Source organism: Cervus canadensis, chromosome 20 (genome assembly GCF_019320065.1).
Source record: "Cervus canadensis isolate Bull #8, Minnesota chromosome 20, ASM1932006v1, whole genome shotgun sequence".
In the NCBI taxonomy this organism is placed as follows: Eukaryota; Metazoa; Chordata; class Mammalia; order Artiodactyla; family Cervidae; genus Cervus; species Cervus canadensis.
In genome coordinates this window covers 42,020,929-42,036,098 of record NC_057405.1, presented here as the reverse complement: position 1 = coordinate 42,036,098, position 15,170 = coordinate 42,020,929, and the positions used below count along the sequence as shown (strand labels likewise).

The 15,170-nt window shown below is 39.9% G+C and overlaps 1 protein-coding gene across 1 annotated transcript; it reads left to right on the top strand.

Moving 5' to 3' along the window:
• The first annotated feature begins 895 nt into the window (after window positions 1-895).
• GJA1 (gap junction protein alpha 1) lies at window positions 896-13,940 on the top strand. The gene is made up of 2 exons (XM_043439097.1): window positions 896-1,092; window positions 11,030-13,940. The coding sequence occupies exon 2, from the start codon at window positions 11,046-11,048 to the stop codon at window positions 12,192-12,194; it is 1,149 nt and encodes a 382-aa protein (XP_043295032.1). The 5' UTR covers window positions 896-1,092; window positions 11,030-11,045; the 3' UTR covers window positions 12,195-13,940.
• The last annotated feature ends 1,230 nt before the right edge of the window (window positions 13,941-15,170 follow it).

Sequence of the window (15,170 nt, the reverse complement as noted above, 5' to 3'; positions counted from 1 at the left end):
AGTGGGTTTTAAAAAGGCAGATGGTCTCAAGAAAAGTTGAAAGTTTCGGGACCAACTCAATGTCAACTTAACATGTGTGTATTTCACAAAAAATAACCTGCCATCTCACTACAAAAGAGATTTCATTTTTTGTGAGTTGGCACGAATTGGGCTGAGAGAGTATAAATTTTCAGTTCCCTGGAGATCTGGTAGAGATCAGCTATCTAGATCTTCATAGTCAAAATGTATTACATATAAAGTAGTTATATCTAACGTTTTATAAAATGTTAAACTGCAGAAAACAATAAAATTCAAAGCTGTCAAGAGGCTGGAGGGCGGATTTGGGATGGGTATATCAGCATGAAATGTTCCTTTTTGAAATTTCTCTCCCATCTCCATTTCCTTTGTTCATTGTCCCTACTTAAACTAAGAAGAAAGGAATTCGCTCGTGAAAGTACTCACTCACACCCACCCAACCTTTAACTTCACACACCTTTGTCCAGTAAGAAGCAAAGTTTGCCCTGGCTCTATTCTTTTCCACCACTTTAACTTACTACAGCACACATACATTACAGGAAGTAAAATTTGAGAAAAGGGTGTATGATTCTAAAACACACTACTTTTATTATTATTATTTTTTAATCCCAGGACTTTTGGTGAGAAAAGCACTAACTGAAACCCATAATTGCATCTGTAAGCAGTGACTTACGAAGTGGCACTCACGTCTCTATTGCTACTTCGTCTCGTCAGCACATTTCCAGCACAACTTTGTCTGGACCTCCTTCCCCCCACCCGGCCACGTTCTCCGGCCCGCTCTCCACCCCCTGCCCGCCTTTCCTCTTCTCCTCCCCTTTCTTCTAGCCCCTCCTCCCTGTTGAGTCCGTGGCTTGAAACTTTTAAAAGCTCTGTGCTCCAAGTAAGAAAAAAGCTTTTACGAGGTATCAGCACTTTTCTTTCATTAGGGGGAAGGAGTGAGGGAAGTGCTAAAGAGCAGCAGACTTTTAAACTTTAAATAGACAGGTCTGAGTGCCTGGGCTTGCTTTTTCATCTTACTTCATCCTCTGAGGAGTTCAATCACTTGGCTTGCCTACTTCACGTCTTTTAAGAGAAAGAGTAAGTTTTTTAAAGAACTTTACCTAACCGTGTCTTTTTCTAGCAGTAAAACTTTTCTAAAGTTTGTAAATGTGTTAAATGTAGCTTTCATATGACACAATAAAGGGAATGATGAACTTGAAAATGCCTGTTAGTTTTAAAGTTAAAATTAAGCTTATGGTATTTACTTTTTGACTGCTGAAAAGTTTTTTAAATAATGCAACAGGTAAATAAGATTCAGATCTTTCTGATGAGAATAAAGAACTAATTTACTGAATATTTCGTTTTCCATTTTAGACTATAATTTTACTTTTGGGGGTGATCAGTAACAGTCTAGGTGCTTTGTAACTTCTGAGGGGGGCGAGGTTAGGGGCCTAGGTTGGGGGTTTGACTGGCAACAATACAAAAATCAAAGTGCAAATTTGCTTAGCGTGCTTGCTATAGAAGTCTACGCTTTGTGCTTTTTCATATGGAAATCTTGATTGATGTTCTATAGCCTTGCAAAGCAAACTTCTTAACAAAGTGCTTTGTTAAGATCCTGCGGTTACTTGACTTCCACGTGGTTCCTTCCTAGAATTTTGCCCAGTAAACAAAAGGTATAAAAATCAGAGTTGTGATATTGAGGTTCTTAAAGCCACAGTAAAGGGTTACTTTATGTTAGCAGCACTATGGAAAAATCTTGAGACTCGCAAGAGAGCCACCACTGACTCGACCACGCTGGCAATTCAGGAGGTGAAATCCCTTGAATGGGTGATGGTTACTTACAAAGCATGAACAGAGGGAGAACAGAAATCTAGACAAGAGTGTATGCTTGGGTGCTTTCCTAAAGGTCTCGTAAGGCAGGGGCTCCTAGAAAGAATAGGAATCGAAATTTCTTAAAACAGCCCCTTGGAGGGAGCTGCCCCCACCCCACGCCACCCCACCTTCCACTTGTCCGAACCTGTAACAAACTTCAGACCTCTGGGGCAACTTTTTTGAGTCGCTGAGTGCTGCCAGTAGGCAAAGATAACGCGGATTTGTTATTTAAAAGGGTTCAATGTCTCACATGCTCTTATGGGCAACACACATTCTGTTAGCTAGAAATACAACCTTGCGTTTTCGTGTCCGTTAGGGGTTTTGTCTGATCTAACTCCACAGACTATTTAGTTTAAATTTCTGGTGTGACTCTGCAGTTTGAAGTATTTGCACCCGAGAAGGTTGAAAAGCAAAGAAAAATGAAAGCTTTGCGGAGGGAGGACGGGGGCCTGGGGCCCGGCGGGCGCGGGGTGCCTCCTGCCATCTTAGCATCCGCCCGGCTCGCCCGGGGCTCCTGCGCTGTCTGAGCCTTGGCGACTTGGAAAGGTTTGCTCAGAGGAGTTCTTCCGATCCTCTCTAGTCTAACTCGGCGCAGGTCCGAGTTCCGCCACTGGGAAGGAAGAGGGAGGTGGAGAGCGGGGGTGGGGGGGTGGGGGGTGGGGTACCGACTGTGCCAAATAGTAAAAAGAAGAGCAAATGATTAATTGAATTAACTGTATCAATCTAATTTCCCATCCAACACCCCCTCCCGCAGTGTCCTTTTTTTTTTTTCTTTTGAACTTGCTGAATCCTACTGTATAAACCGTAAGGAAACCTGAGTGCCTTGGGAATTACCTACCGTACCTAAATGGCACTTCTAACTCTTCTGTAAGTTCTCGAAACTTCTCAAGAATGGGGGTGGAGTGGGGACAGCGGAGGAAGCCGCATCATGAAATGAGTAAAGCGCTAATGACGTGTCCAGAGGCAAATCCGTTCCAGAATTCGGGAACTCAAATCTTCCTCGGTTCCTAGCAGCGGCTCGCCCACCCTATCCGTTTGGCTAGTCATCCAAATATTTACAGAGCATCTCTGATAAAGCTTATCAAAAGTTCTCCTTAAACCAACCTCATCCTCACCCTAGGGCGTGCCTATTTTTCTCTCTAGGGGTACAAAGTGGGGTTGGGAAGAGGAGAGCTATAAACTGTTGGAAAAACAGACATGGCTTTACTTGGAGGTGGGTTTAATTTCTTTTGCTTCCCAAACCAAGTTGGTAATGAAAAGATGCTTAATTTCCCCCTCTGAAAACTGGACACATATGAAGTTAGTCTAAAATGCCTTGGGCACTTTGAAGAATAGATTATGAAAAAAATTTTAAAGGCCTAACTTGTCCAGGAATTGCTGAGAATAAAAGCCTCTAGTAATGCAGAGATCTCATTAAATTAACTACATCTCAAAGAATGAAAAAATTCAGGGAAAGAAACACTTCATGGAAAAGAGTAATTAATTCTTCTATGTAGGCCAGGTCTCCTGAAATTTCCCCTGTTCTGGCAACGTGTGTCTGTAGTGCCTTTTAGTTTCCGAAGTCAGTGTAGTTTTCACCTGTCCTTTGCCTGCAAAATGCAGTGATCCTAGTGTGTTGATCCTACTGCAGTAGCTTTGATCCTACCATGTTCCATATTTTTCTGCTACCTTTTATAGTTGATCACTGCTGCCCTGTCCACTCAGTTCCTGGCCTTTTACAGTGTAATTCTTACATTGCTCACCCCTCCTGGAAACACAGTATCAAAGCAAGCATCTGAAAGGGTGTGTTTTCACATATTGAGAGTTGTTTTGTTACTTAGATGTCTTCCATTCCTACCTAGAGGAGAATGGGAACTCACAATGAAGTGCATTCCTTCGTTTCTCTGGTGATGTCCAGAGATGCAGCTGGGTATGAGCCTCAACGCCTCTAAATATATGATACCCGAGGGAAGGGAATGATAGGAAAGTCACCAGTGATTAATACCTCCTACTCCACCTTTCCGGTTCTGACTTCCCTTCAAGATTCTCAGTTGTTGAGATTGTTGAAGCGTATTTACACACGTTAGTTCAGTTCTGGAGAGACAAGTTATTATCTAGTGTTTACCATTAATGTCAGTATTCAATATAGATAAGTCAGGTTTCCAAAAAATCCCTGGAGTTCTCCTCAGTGGGAGTTCTCCCACCCCCCACCCCCTTCAGACAACCACCTAAATTCTCTACTTTGTCTTCACATTGCCTGTTTAGGTTCACTATTTGCCTATGTATGTACATACTGTCTTTTGCCAAGGTAAAACACAGACCATGCTAAGCCATTTATATAGAAGTTTTATGTATATAAATTTTTCCATAAGAGTTTCTTAATTTTCAGTAACCTTCACATCCAAGTTTTCCTAGCTGTCTAAATACTTTCTTTAATATATGTGTTTTGGGACTTCCCTGGTGGTCCAGTGGTGAAAATGCCTCTCTTCCCCTGCAGGCGGTGCAAGTTCAATCCCTGGTGGGGGAACTAAGATCCCTCATGCCACGTGGCACTGTCAAAAAAAGAAAGTGTTTTATGGGATGTCTAAAATTCACAGTAATGTAGAAAATACGTAGTGTTTTTATTTTAGCAATTTCTGTAAGGCAGATGCATTCTCTAGTGTATGACTTTTCCCATGATTTAGAGAAGATGTCTCCAAATAGAAACACAAAGACAGGCAGACCTTTCTCATGGTCTTTTCTCTCCAATAATTGATAAAGGGTAAATTTGTTTCAGTCTCTTTGAGGTTGCTATTGTACTCATTTCAGGAGCTTTTGGTTACCATTAGGAACATGTTAATCACTTCTTAGTTATTATTTTGCTAAAGGAAAGAATACTAAAGTTAGAAAATAAAAGGGCTATAGCTAGATCTAAAACTCATTTAAAGAGGAATGAAAATTTTTTGAGCTTTTACTAAGAGCTTCATGTTCATGAGTTACTCATTCAGTGTTCATTAAGGAAAGAAGATTTAATCCACTTGTGAGGGCTTCACCTCCATCCGATGGCAATCTAAGAACACAGCTTTTAGCCCACAGCTCTGACTTAGGCTCTTTCTTCTATCACCATGAGTGACCATGAGAAACTTCTGCTAGTGGGGAGTTGAGTGATAGCTGTTGGACTAGGGAGAGGATTATCTGTTTTGTAGGTGTCATCATCTCTTTGGATGGAGTTCCTCACTCCTCAACTCCCATCTCATGTCACTGTTCTGTGGAGGCTGATATAGATTGACTATGTGATGAAAAAAGGTGAGAGCCAAGGCAAAAAGGCACGTGTGTTCCCCACCCCACCCGAAGAAATGTAGCGGTATTTCATTCTTTACAAAAGAATCTAAGGCATGAAAAAAAAAAAAAAAGAATCTAAGGCTAATCGTGGAGCCTTGGGCAGAATTTTCAATAGAATAGATGTTTACACGGAATAGGTTTGATACACCAGGGCTTCCCTGGTGGCTCAGATAGTAAAAAAAAATCTGCCTGCAATGCAGGAGAACCGTGTCTGATCCCTGGGTCGGAAAGGTTCCCCTGGCAAAGGGAGTGGCTAACAGCTCCAGTATTCTTGCCTGGAGAATTCCATGGACAAGAGGAACCCGGAGGGCTACAGTCTGTGGGGTTGCAAAGAGTTGGACGTGAGCAACTAACACACCTCAGAGTTAGGCTGACTCCCCACGTATAAGGAAGCAAAAGTTGTTTATTATCTGATGAATGTATATTTTTCGTAGTACCTGATTCAAATCACTGAACTGCCTAACACACCCTCAACCTATGTAGAGATGTTACATTAACTGGAATTGATACCAGCTGTTACTCTTCTCCTAAGAGCCCCAATCTTTCCCCAAGATTTATCATTCTTGAAATAAACACAAGTTTTAACAGGTTATCTCTTGCACTGCAAGACACCGTGGGATCTCTCTCGGCAACAGTTGAATTGTGTAGTCCAGTCAGAATTAAAATCCTGCGGAAGTGGACAAAAACACAAGTTTTTTTGTTGTTGTTTCTTTGAAAGCTTAACCTGTAAAACAGCATAATAGTGAAACTGCATAAATATCTATGATACCTGATACATTTTGCAAGAATTCCAAATCACTATGATCTTGTCTAATAAATTCAAGACCCTGTTTAACAAATTCTTTGTTAAAGAGCCTGTTTTCTTAATTTAATCATATTACTTGCTCAGGAATCATTTAAAATATATTGCTTCAACAGACAGTTCTCTGTTACAGCAATTATCACTTGAAAATTGAATAGTTTTTGTCATATGAGATACTGACAATACTTTTTTTAACTGTGTGAGTCCCTTTTTAATTAATTTGAAACTTCAGAAGTTTGGGATAGGTAACTGTAATTAAGAGAGTCCCAAGGAGGTAGTAAACAAACAAACAAAACTGGTGAAACCTGGTGACTTTTTTGTTATAGGCCCCTTTTAATTCACTCAATAGATGTTCGGTATCTCTCAACTCTCTTAAGCACTGGAGATACAGCAGTGGACACAAGAAACTCCCATATAGAATTCACATTCTAGTTGAGAAAAGTAGATATAAGTCCTTGTCATGGAGGCAGACAAACAATAAACAGATAAATATATATAATATGTCAAGTAGAGCTAAAGACCATTAAAAAACAAAAAAAGAACAGGGGGAGTAGCCAGTGACAGGCCTGGAGTACTGGCTGAAGAGGTGAGACCAGAACGAGCCATGGGGATGGGACAGAGCTGATCAAGGCAGATCAGCTTGTTAGTTTTTTCCAGGTTGTTTGAGGGGAGTAGATTGGCAAGCAGGGTAACAGGCTCTCGATGTGTAATCTGAAGAGAGGTGACGTGTAACCTGGTGATGGCTGAGATCAGGCTAAGAGCTGAGGTGGTGGTGAGACTCCTAGTCTGTTTTGGGGGGAAGACAAAGCCTATAGCATTTGCTGACAGATTGAACATGGGTTGTGTTAATTGAATGTGGGTGTGAATACTACCCAAAGCACATCTAGCTGTTGTTAATTATAGAGGAATGGTCACAACTGAGCCCACTCAAAGTCATTCACCACAGGGGAGAGGGGGTTCTTACAAAAGTTAAAGAAAAACATTAGAATTTACTGTTCAGTTTTGAAGTTTGTAATTTGGAGGAGGGGGCCCATACTGCATGGCAAGCTGGCATGCCAGATCCTAGTTCCCCAACCAAGAATGGAACCCCTGGCCCCTGCTGCAGTGGAAGCACCAGGGAAGTCCCAAGAGGCTTATAATTTTTGGCTTAGGATATTAGAAACACATGGCACTTCCTCCTCCCTGATTCCTGCTCCCCCCCCCCCACCCAAATCCATTAAATGATTTTATCAGGAAACAATCCTGTTTATTTTATTTCACTCACTCAACTGATTACAGCATCTCTTCTTAGGAAAAATCTTTAAAATTGAAAGTAAAATGTATTCTAATTCTCCTAATCATTATTAAGACATTAATGACACAGTATCTTCATTATAGCTTTGGCACAGTGATATGTTACTATGTCTCTGAAAAAGGGGACAGTCAAAAGTAAAATTGAAGGTTTATTTTCCATTTTGAATGAAGTATTTGAGTCTTTGTGTTCACCGGGAGCAGCCAATGGAGGTAGAGGGTCAGGGGCTGTAGAATAACAGGTAAGCTCTGTTCCCAGGTGCCCAGAGAGTTCTGCTCCTCACACTGAACCCTCCCCACACTGCAGAGAGTCCAAAAGGTGCTTGGGCAGGTCACCCTTAGGGTGACTGAGGTGTTGGCTTCTAGTGTAGAGGGCCGTGAAGAGCCATGAAAAATGTGATCTAACATGGTACGTAGAGGACATGGTCCAACTGCTGTCAAGCGTTTGCTTCTAACGAGAACTTTGTACAGCTTCTTAACCTAGACCTTAATCTATATATAAACTTCCACCTTGGGAACATAGCAGTGAAGAAATGAGCATACAGGATATATGCTCAACTGCCGTGATTTTCTAAAGTATCAAATGAGTATACTTATCTCATACTGTTGAATGTGAGTAAGGTATATAGTCTGTAAATCAATGCTAGGGGATTCTGTAAACATAATCATGACTGCTTCTTTTTTTTTTCATGACTGCTTCTTATAAAAAGGCATTAATTTTTCAACTATGACTTGGAAAAATTAAACCAATAATGGGGATGAGGGGATAAACAGTAGAATTTCTAATTCACAGCAAAGTGAAAGAGTACCAAAAAGGGAAAATCAGAAGCGTTATAAGCCATCACATTAACCACTATCTGACAGTCTCTATGATAGTGCTAATAACAGGTATCTACATGTTACAGGATACAAGTTGTCCAACTGGATAATTCATATCAACAGATGAAAGAGTGTAACTCACTTAATTAATGTAAATGACAACTGTATGGCTCCTTAAATAAAAGACAACTTTGCTACTACTTGAAGAGCTGCCCAGTAACCAGTTCACACACTGGTGGCAGTATAGGTTATTTTTGTGGAATCTCAGAACTATATGGTAGTCAGGTTTTATTTTCCATAGAGTGTAAAGAAACTTAGTAATTATTTGCCACAAGCATCAGTATATTTTGTTTGAAATAGTAATGAAACATTGACTAAAATAACTTCTCATTATGCCTGAAACACTTTTTATTTTTTCTTGAGCTCAAGCGTGTGAATGTGTTGAGATTGTGCAGTTTATCATTTTATACTTGATTGTTTTTGTTGTTCATCTTCCCTATCCCCCCACAACTGGAGTATTGAGCAAAAGCAGATGACACTGGCAAAATAGTGAAATTCTCTACAAACAGAATTGGGGCCAATTTACACATCATCACATCGAAACTGTCTATTGATAGAGCTCCAAAAATTCTGCTGTATTTGTTTGACCCTCACGGACTGTATTTCTTCATTCCCAGTGCCGTGTCTTCTGCTAAATTGTAGGTTTTTTCTTTTACCTTCTCTCACATCAAACTGTCTGTCAAAGCTAAATTACTCCCTCTCACTTCAAGCCTTTCCCTGGCTATTTAACTCTTTGTCAATCCTACAAGCCTTTTTTCTTGCTTAACTGCTCATTCCTTACATCAGTTTCACTGTCACTTCACCATCTAAAATGGCCCTTCCTAGTGGGGAAGCTCCTTTTCTTTATGACCACTGACAGAAGGGCGTTATTTCCTATAACCTGCCCACTCATCTCCACTCATTACACCCCCCCACCTCCCCAGTCAGTCTTTGGCACCAGTCTCTGGATTGTCATAAAAAAATACACACTGACTGCTAATTTAGATAGCTGATAAGAGTTTCACTTTATGGATCAGCCATCTCCTCTTTGTTCCATCCAGGAAATCCCATGCCAGGTTTCCAATTCATTTTTTCTGGCCTTTATAGCCAGGAGGTACAAGCAGTAGACAGAAGTATAATATTGCTTAGTAGGGAAGAAGATTCCCCTGGATTTCATTTACTTCACATAAGGAGAACAGGCTCACAGTTTAATTCCAGCTGAAACACTTCTTTTTATTAAGATAGCAAACTTATTTCTAGGAAACCTATTTAATCCTACTTTTAGTTATACTCTTTAAAATTCAGTAAGTTCCCGGGAAGTCTTTGCTTTGCTTGTTTTTAATTATAAAATAATTTTTGACTGTTTCATCCTGTTCTGAACCCTCCAATAACTCTCTGCTGAAAATTAGACTGTATTTTCTATGACTGCCTCATGCAGTATTATTCATTTCTTCCCAGATTTTAGCCCCTGCTAAGATTGTATATATCAAAACATGAGAATGTTTCTAACTTTGACTCAGCTTAACTTTAATTTTAAGACCAGTGTTGTGCATTGGAAAGCCTTGGTCTTGGGATTGAAAGTCTTTTTCTGGCCTTACTGATAGGTGAATATTTCCAAAACTTCCCTAGTGGCCCAGATGGTAAAGAACTGCCTGCAGTATAGGAGACCTGGGTCCAATCCCTGAGTTGAGAAGATCCCGTGGAGAAGAGAATGGCTATTGGCTCCAGTATTCTTTCCTGGAGAATTCTATGGACAGAGAAGCCTGGCCAGCTACAGTCCATGGGGTCACAAAGAGTCAGATATGACTGAGTCACTAACACTTTTAAGGACCTCAGTTTTCATCAGTTGAATGGACTACTGGCAATTAAAAGTATAAATTGAACTAATAACTTTGGGGATTCCTGTCATCTGTATACACTTGAGGCTATTTCTCATCCCCAGTAATGGGAAAGTCCTAGGCTTAAGATATCAAGGTAGTGATAGGAAGTTAAGAAGAGTGTGGGGCTGAGGGTTCAAAATCCAGTAAAGGAACTTGAAAGTATACAGCAATCCAAAGATGAAAAACAACCATTTTTACTACAGATAACAGATTACTTTTTATTTCGCAGGCCATAATTAGTATTGAGGTCAATTGAACTCTTACTTGAAATGTGATGTGCATTTAGTATTTGTTTTTCCAAGTAGGTTCCTGCATCTAGGGACACAGTATGTCACGATGGTACCTTTGAGTGCAACATAGTTGCCTCTGGGTGGAAGACAGATATCCAAACCACATAAGTCAGTGCTTAAGAAAAAACAGAAGTATAAATAACCACAATATAGAGTATGCACAAAAACACTTGAGATACCAAGGAGAAACATTTCAGTTTACAATTAGGAATAACATGCTATATATAATAGGATTGAGGTTTGAAAACAGATTATGTACATGTGCATGGGTATGGGAGTTTTTACCTCAATTCTTAGGTACCCATAGGTTTTGAATATCACACATCAGCATTTTGCTTAGGTAAGCATGCAGATACAGGCCTATCAGGCAAGAAAGATCCTCATTTTTCAGACAATAAAATAAGCAGAGACATTTAGCACTGACAGCTTCTCAAGCAACAAGGTGAGACAGTGGTTGAGCAAGTAATACCTCTTCACAAGGTTAAGATCTCACTTTACTTGGCACATAGGCTCTGCTGTTTCTAAAACTTAGCATATATCAAGAAAATCTGAGACCTCTTTTTAGGGGAAAATGGAATTATTTGCACTTGTGGGCTATTTTTTTTTTTTGCTTTTGTGTTTGGAAGGATGCTAGAACGATAGGAAATATTTTATAATATTTTGATTGTTGGCTGAAAGAAACTGCATATTAAACTAATAATTTGGATCTGTGATTATTTAGTTGTCTTTTGGTTTCTTTTCAGGCGGTACCCAGGCAACATGGGTGACTGGAGTGCCTTAGGCAAACTCCTTGACAAGGTTCAAGCCTATTCCACCGCTGGAGGGAAGGTGTGGCTGTCCGTCCTTTTCATTTTCCGAATCCTGCTATTGGGGACAGCGGTTGAGTCAGCCTGGGGTGATGAGCAGTCTGCCTTTCGTTGTAACACTCAACAACCTGGTTGTGAAAATGTCTGCTATGACAAATCCTTCCCAATCTCTCATGTGCGCTTCTGGGTCCTGCAGATCATATTTGTGTCTGTTCCCACACTCTTATACCTGGCTCATGTGTTCTATGTGATGCGAAAGGAAGAGAAACTGAACAAGAAAGAGGAGGAACTCAAAGTTGCCCAAACTGATGGTGCCAATGTGGACATGCACTTGAAGCAGATTGAAATTAAGAAGTTCAAGTATGGCATTGAAGAGCACGGCAAAGTGAAGATGCGAGGGGGCTTGCTGAGAACCTACATCATCAGCATTCTCTTCAAGTCTGTCTTCGAGGTGGCCTTCTTGCTGATCCAGTGGTACATCTACGGATTCAGCTTGAGTGCCGTTTACACTTGCAAAAGAGATCCCTGCCCGCATCAGGTGGACTGTTTCCTCTCTCGGCCCACGGAGAAAACCATCTTCATCATCTTCATGCTGGTCGTGTCGTTGGTGTCGCTTGCCTTGAACATCATCGAACTCTTCTATGTCTTCTTCAAGGGTGTTAAGGATCGTGTGAAGGGAAAGAGCGATCCTTACCACGCTACCACCGGCCCACTGAGCCCCTCCAAAGACTGTGGATCTCCAAAATATGCTTATTTCAATGGCTGCTCTTCCCCAACCGCTCCTCTCTCGCCCATGTCTCCTCCTGGGTACAAGCTAGTCACCGGAGACAGAAACAATTCTTCTTGCCGCAATTACAACAAACAAGCAAGTGAGCAAAACTGGGCCAATTACAGCGCAGAACAAAATCGAATGGGGCAGGCAGGCAGCACCATCTCCAACTCCCACGCACAGCCTTTTGATTTCCCAGATGACCACCAGAATTCTAAAAAACTTGATGCTGGCCACGAACTACAGCCTCTAGCCATTGTGGACCAGCGGCCTTCCAGCAGAGCCAGCAGTCGCGCCAGCAGCCGACCCCGGCCTGATGACCTGGAGATCTAGGTCCAGTCGAGATCCCACTCAGTTGTGGAGAAGAAACAGGTGCTATAAAAAATGCACCTTAGGTGTTCATTTTGTTCCATTGGAGGTGGTACTCAACAGCCTTGTCATGAGGCTTAGAAAACAGGAAGACATTAGAATACCTGGTTCATTGGGGGTGTTAGGGATAGGCGGGTGGAGAGGGAGGGGCTGAGGGAGGTACATGTCGGTATTTAATGTAGTTGATTCAAAAAGCTTAAGTTCTAAGTAAAAGTTGCATTAGGTGATCCATAGGTAAGGCCTTTTTCTTTCCCACACACCCCTAAGAATAGTTCTGTGTATGTGAAAGAGTCAGTGATATTTTTGGCTAAATATTTTTTTGTTCTACCAAGAAACTGAAATAAGTTTGACCAGGAGAAAATACTTTCTGAACATTTAACTTTATCAAGAAAAAGACAGATGATTGTCTTTCTGTCCCTGCTAAAAACATTCCATTGTTAAAATTTGCACTTTGAAGGTAAGCTTTGTAGGCCTGACCCTCCAGGTGTCAATGAACTTGCGCTACTAGATTTTTTCTTTGTGGTATCAGTTAAGAGTTCAGATAAGGCCCACAAAAGAAGACTTTCCATGCAATTGCAAATCTCAGCCGGTTATCTGTACATTCTTTTTTTACATTCACTTGCATATAGTATTACCATCACTTTGCATCATTCCTCAACTACTATTCATATTCGTTTAATGATTTCTGTAAACATTTTAAAAGCAGTTGGGATATCACTTAACATTTTTTGAGTTAAGAGTCAGGGAAGCAAGCCATGCTCAATATTTAACAGTCACTTGTCTGTGAATGTGTGTGGAAGAGTGTGTTTTATTTGTCATGTATTGGTACAAACAGATGCAGTATAAACTCACAAACACAGATTTGAAAATAATGCACACATGGTGTTCAAATTTGAACCTTTCTCATGGATTTTGTGGTGTGGGCCAATATGGTGTTTACATTTTATAATTCCTGCTGTGCAAATAAAGCACATTTTTTTTTTTTCCCCTAAAATGTTTTTTCTCCATGTATCCTATTAAGGATGCTGTTTTTTTTTTTTTTTTAATTTAGATTCTTTTTTTTTTCTTTTTTCTTTTTTTTAGAATATAGCAGTAATGCTATTGCTGAAATGAGTGATTTTCTTTTCCTGAAATATAATCATTGATGCTTGAATGATAGAATTTTAGTACTGTAAACAGGCTTTAGTAATTAATGTGAGAGACTTAGAAGAAATGCTTAGAGTGGACTATTAAGTGTGCCTAAATGAGTTTTGCAGTAACTGGTATTCTTGGTTTTGTCCTACTTCTTAATACACATTAATTCAGAACTTGTATTCTATTTTGAGTTTGACAGTCTTTTGGAGTAACCATCAACTTTGATGTTTGCACTAAGATTTTATTTGGAATGCAAGAGAGGTTGAAAGAGGTTTCAGTAGTGCACATGTAACTAATTTATTTGAAGTCTATCCTAAAGAAATCTACCAGTTTCTTCAAATGCTTTTTAAAAATTCATCACAGATGATTAGGGAAAATACAAAATATCATACTTTTCTTGTTGCATGTCAGCTACATAAAGAGTTTTGTACAATGAGAAATACTAATTTGTTTGACATTCCATGTTAAACTACTGTCATGTTCAGCTTCATTGCATGTAATGTAGACCTAGTCCATCAGTCATGTGTTCTGGAGAGTGTTCTTTATTCAATAAAGTTTTAATTTAGTATAAAGATAGCCTTTCTAGCCCGTGTGATTTTTAAAACTTCTATTGCATCTATTCACAATTATCAAAGACAGTTCCATGGATTATGAGGATTTGGACAAAAAAGATTCACAAGATTCCAGAATCTTCTTGTGTAAGCCACCAGGGAAGCCCCTTTAAAAGAATAGTTTTTATTGTTAACTAGATTCGGTGCAACATTGATTAACATTTTTGAGTATTTATTCAACAGAGAAGATAAAGGGTAAGAATGATGAATTTCTAATATAAAATTAATGAAAGTGAAAGTCGTGTCTGACTCTTTGTGATCCATGAGCTGTATTATATAGTCCATGGAATTCTCTAGGCCAGAATACTGGAGTGGGTAGCCTTTCCCTTCTCCAGGGGATCTTCCCAACCCAGGGATTGAACCCAGGTCTCCCTCATTGCAGGCAGATTCTTTACCAGCTGAGCCACAAGAGAAGCCCAAGAATACGGGAGTGGGTAGCCTATCCTGTCTCCAGTAGATCTTTCCAACCCAGGAACTGAACCAGGGTTTCCTGCATTGCAGGCAGATTCTTTACTGAACTATCAAGGAAGCCCCCCAAAATTAATGAGATGTGTTTAAAGTAAGATAATAGTAATTTAGTAGGTCTATATATGACAGAAGTAATACTAGAAAGAGGGTGCTGAAAATTTAAAACTATAGGGCCTTCCAGGTAAAAAAGAGCAGGGTTCGTTTAAGTATGGTTATGCTCTGTGACAAAAGAATGAAACAGATTCTATTATCCCAAAACATTGTGAAAACACAGAAAAATTGATTTTAAAAATTCTTAACACCCAAAGAAAATTAAACCATTCAGAGGGACAAGATCAATTCTGGGCAACTGAAAGTATTGCTGTAATTTAAAATATAAAATGTGTTAGCACTTCTAAGTCACATTTCAAGAAAGTTATTTTAATTTTTTGGCCACACCGCATAGCATGTGTGATCTTAGTTCCCTGACAGTAATAAAACCTGTGTCCCATGCCATGGAAGTACAGAGTCTTAACCACTGGACCACCAGGGAAGTCCCAAAAGCTTTTTAACTTACTAAAGTTGTTTACCTGAATACTCACCGCAAAGCAAACTAGTAGATTTCTGAGCATAAAAATATTACCAGTTTAGATATAACCTGGTTAAATTTGGTGGCTAGATATGCCTAAAGTCAAAAGATTATCTAATCAGTCTCAGAGTCAATATAATTGGTAGTATCAACGTTTCT

Excerpts from the sequence above, each read along its gene's own strand:
- GJA1 (XM_043439097.1), top strand. The coding sequence starts at position 11,046 with ATGGGTGACTGGAGTGCCTTAGGCAAACTCCTTGACAAGGTTCAAGCC.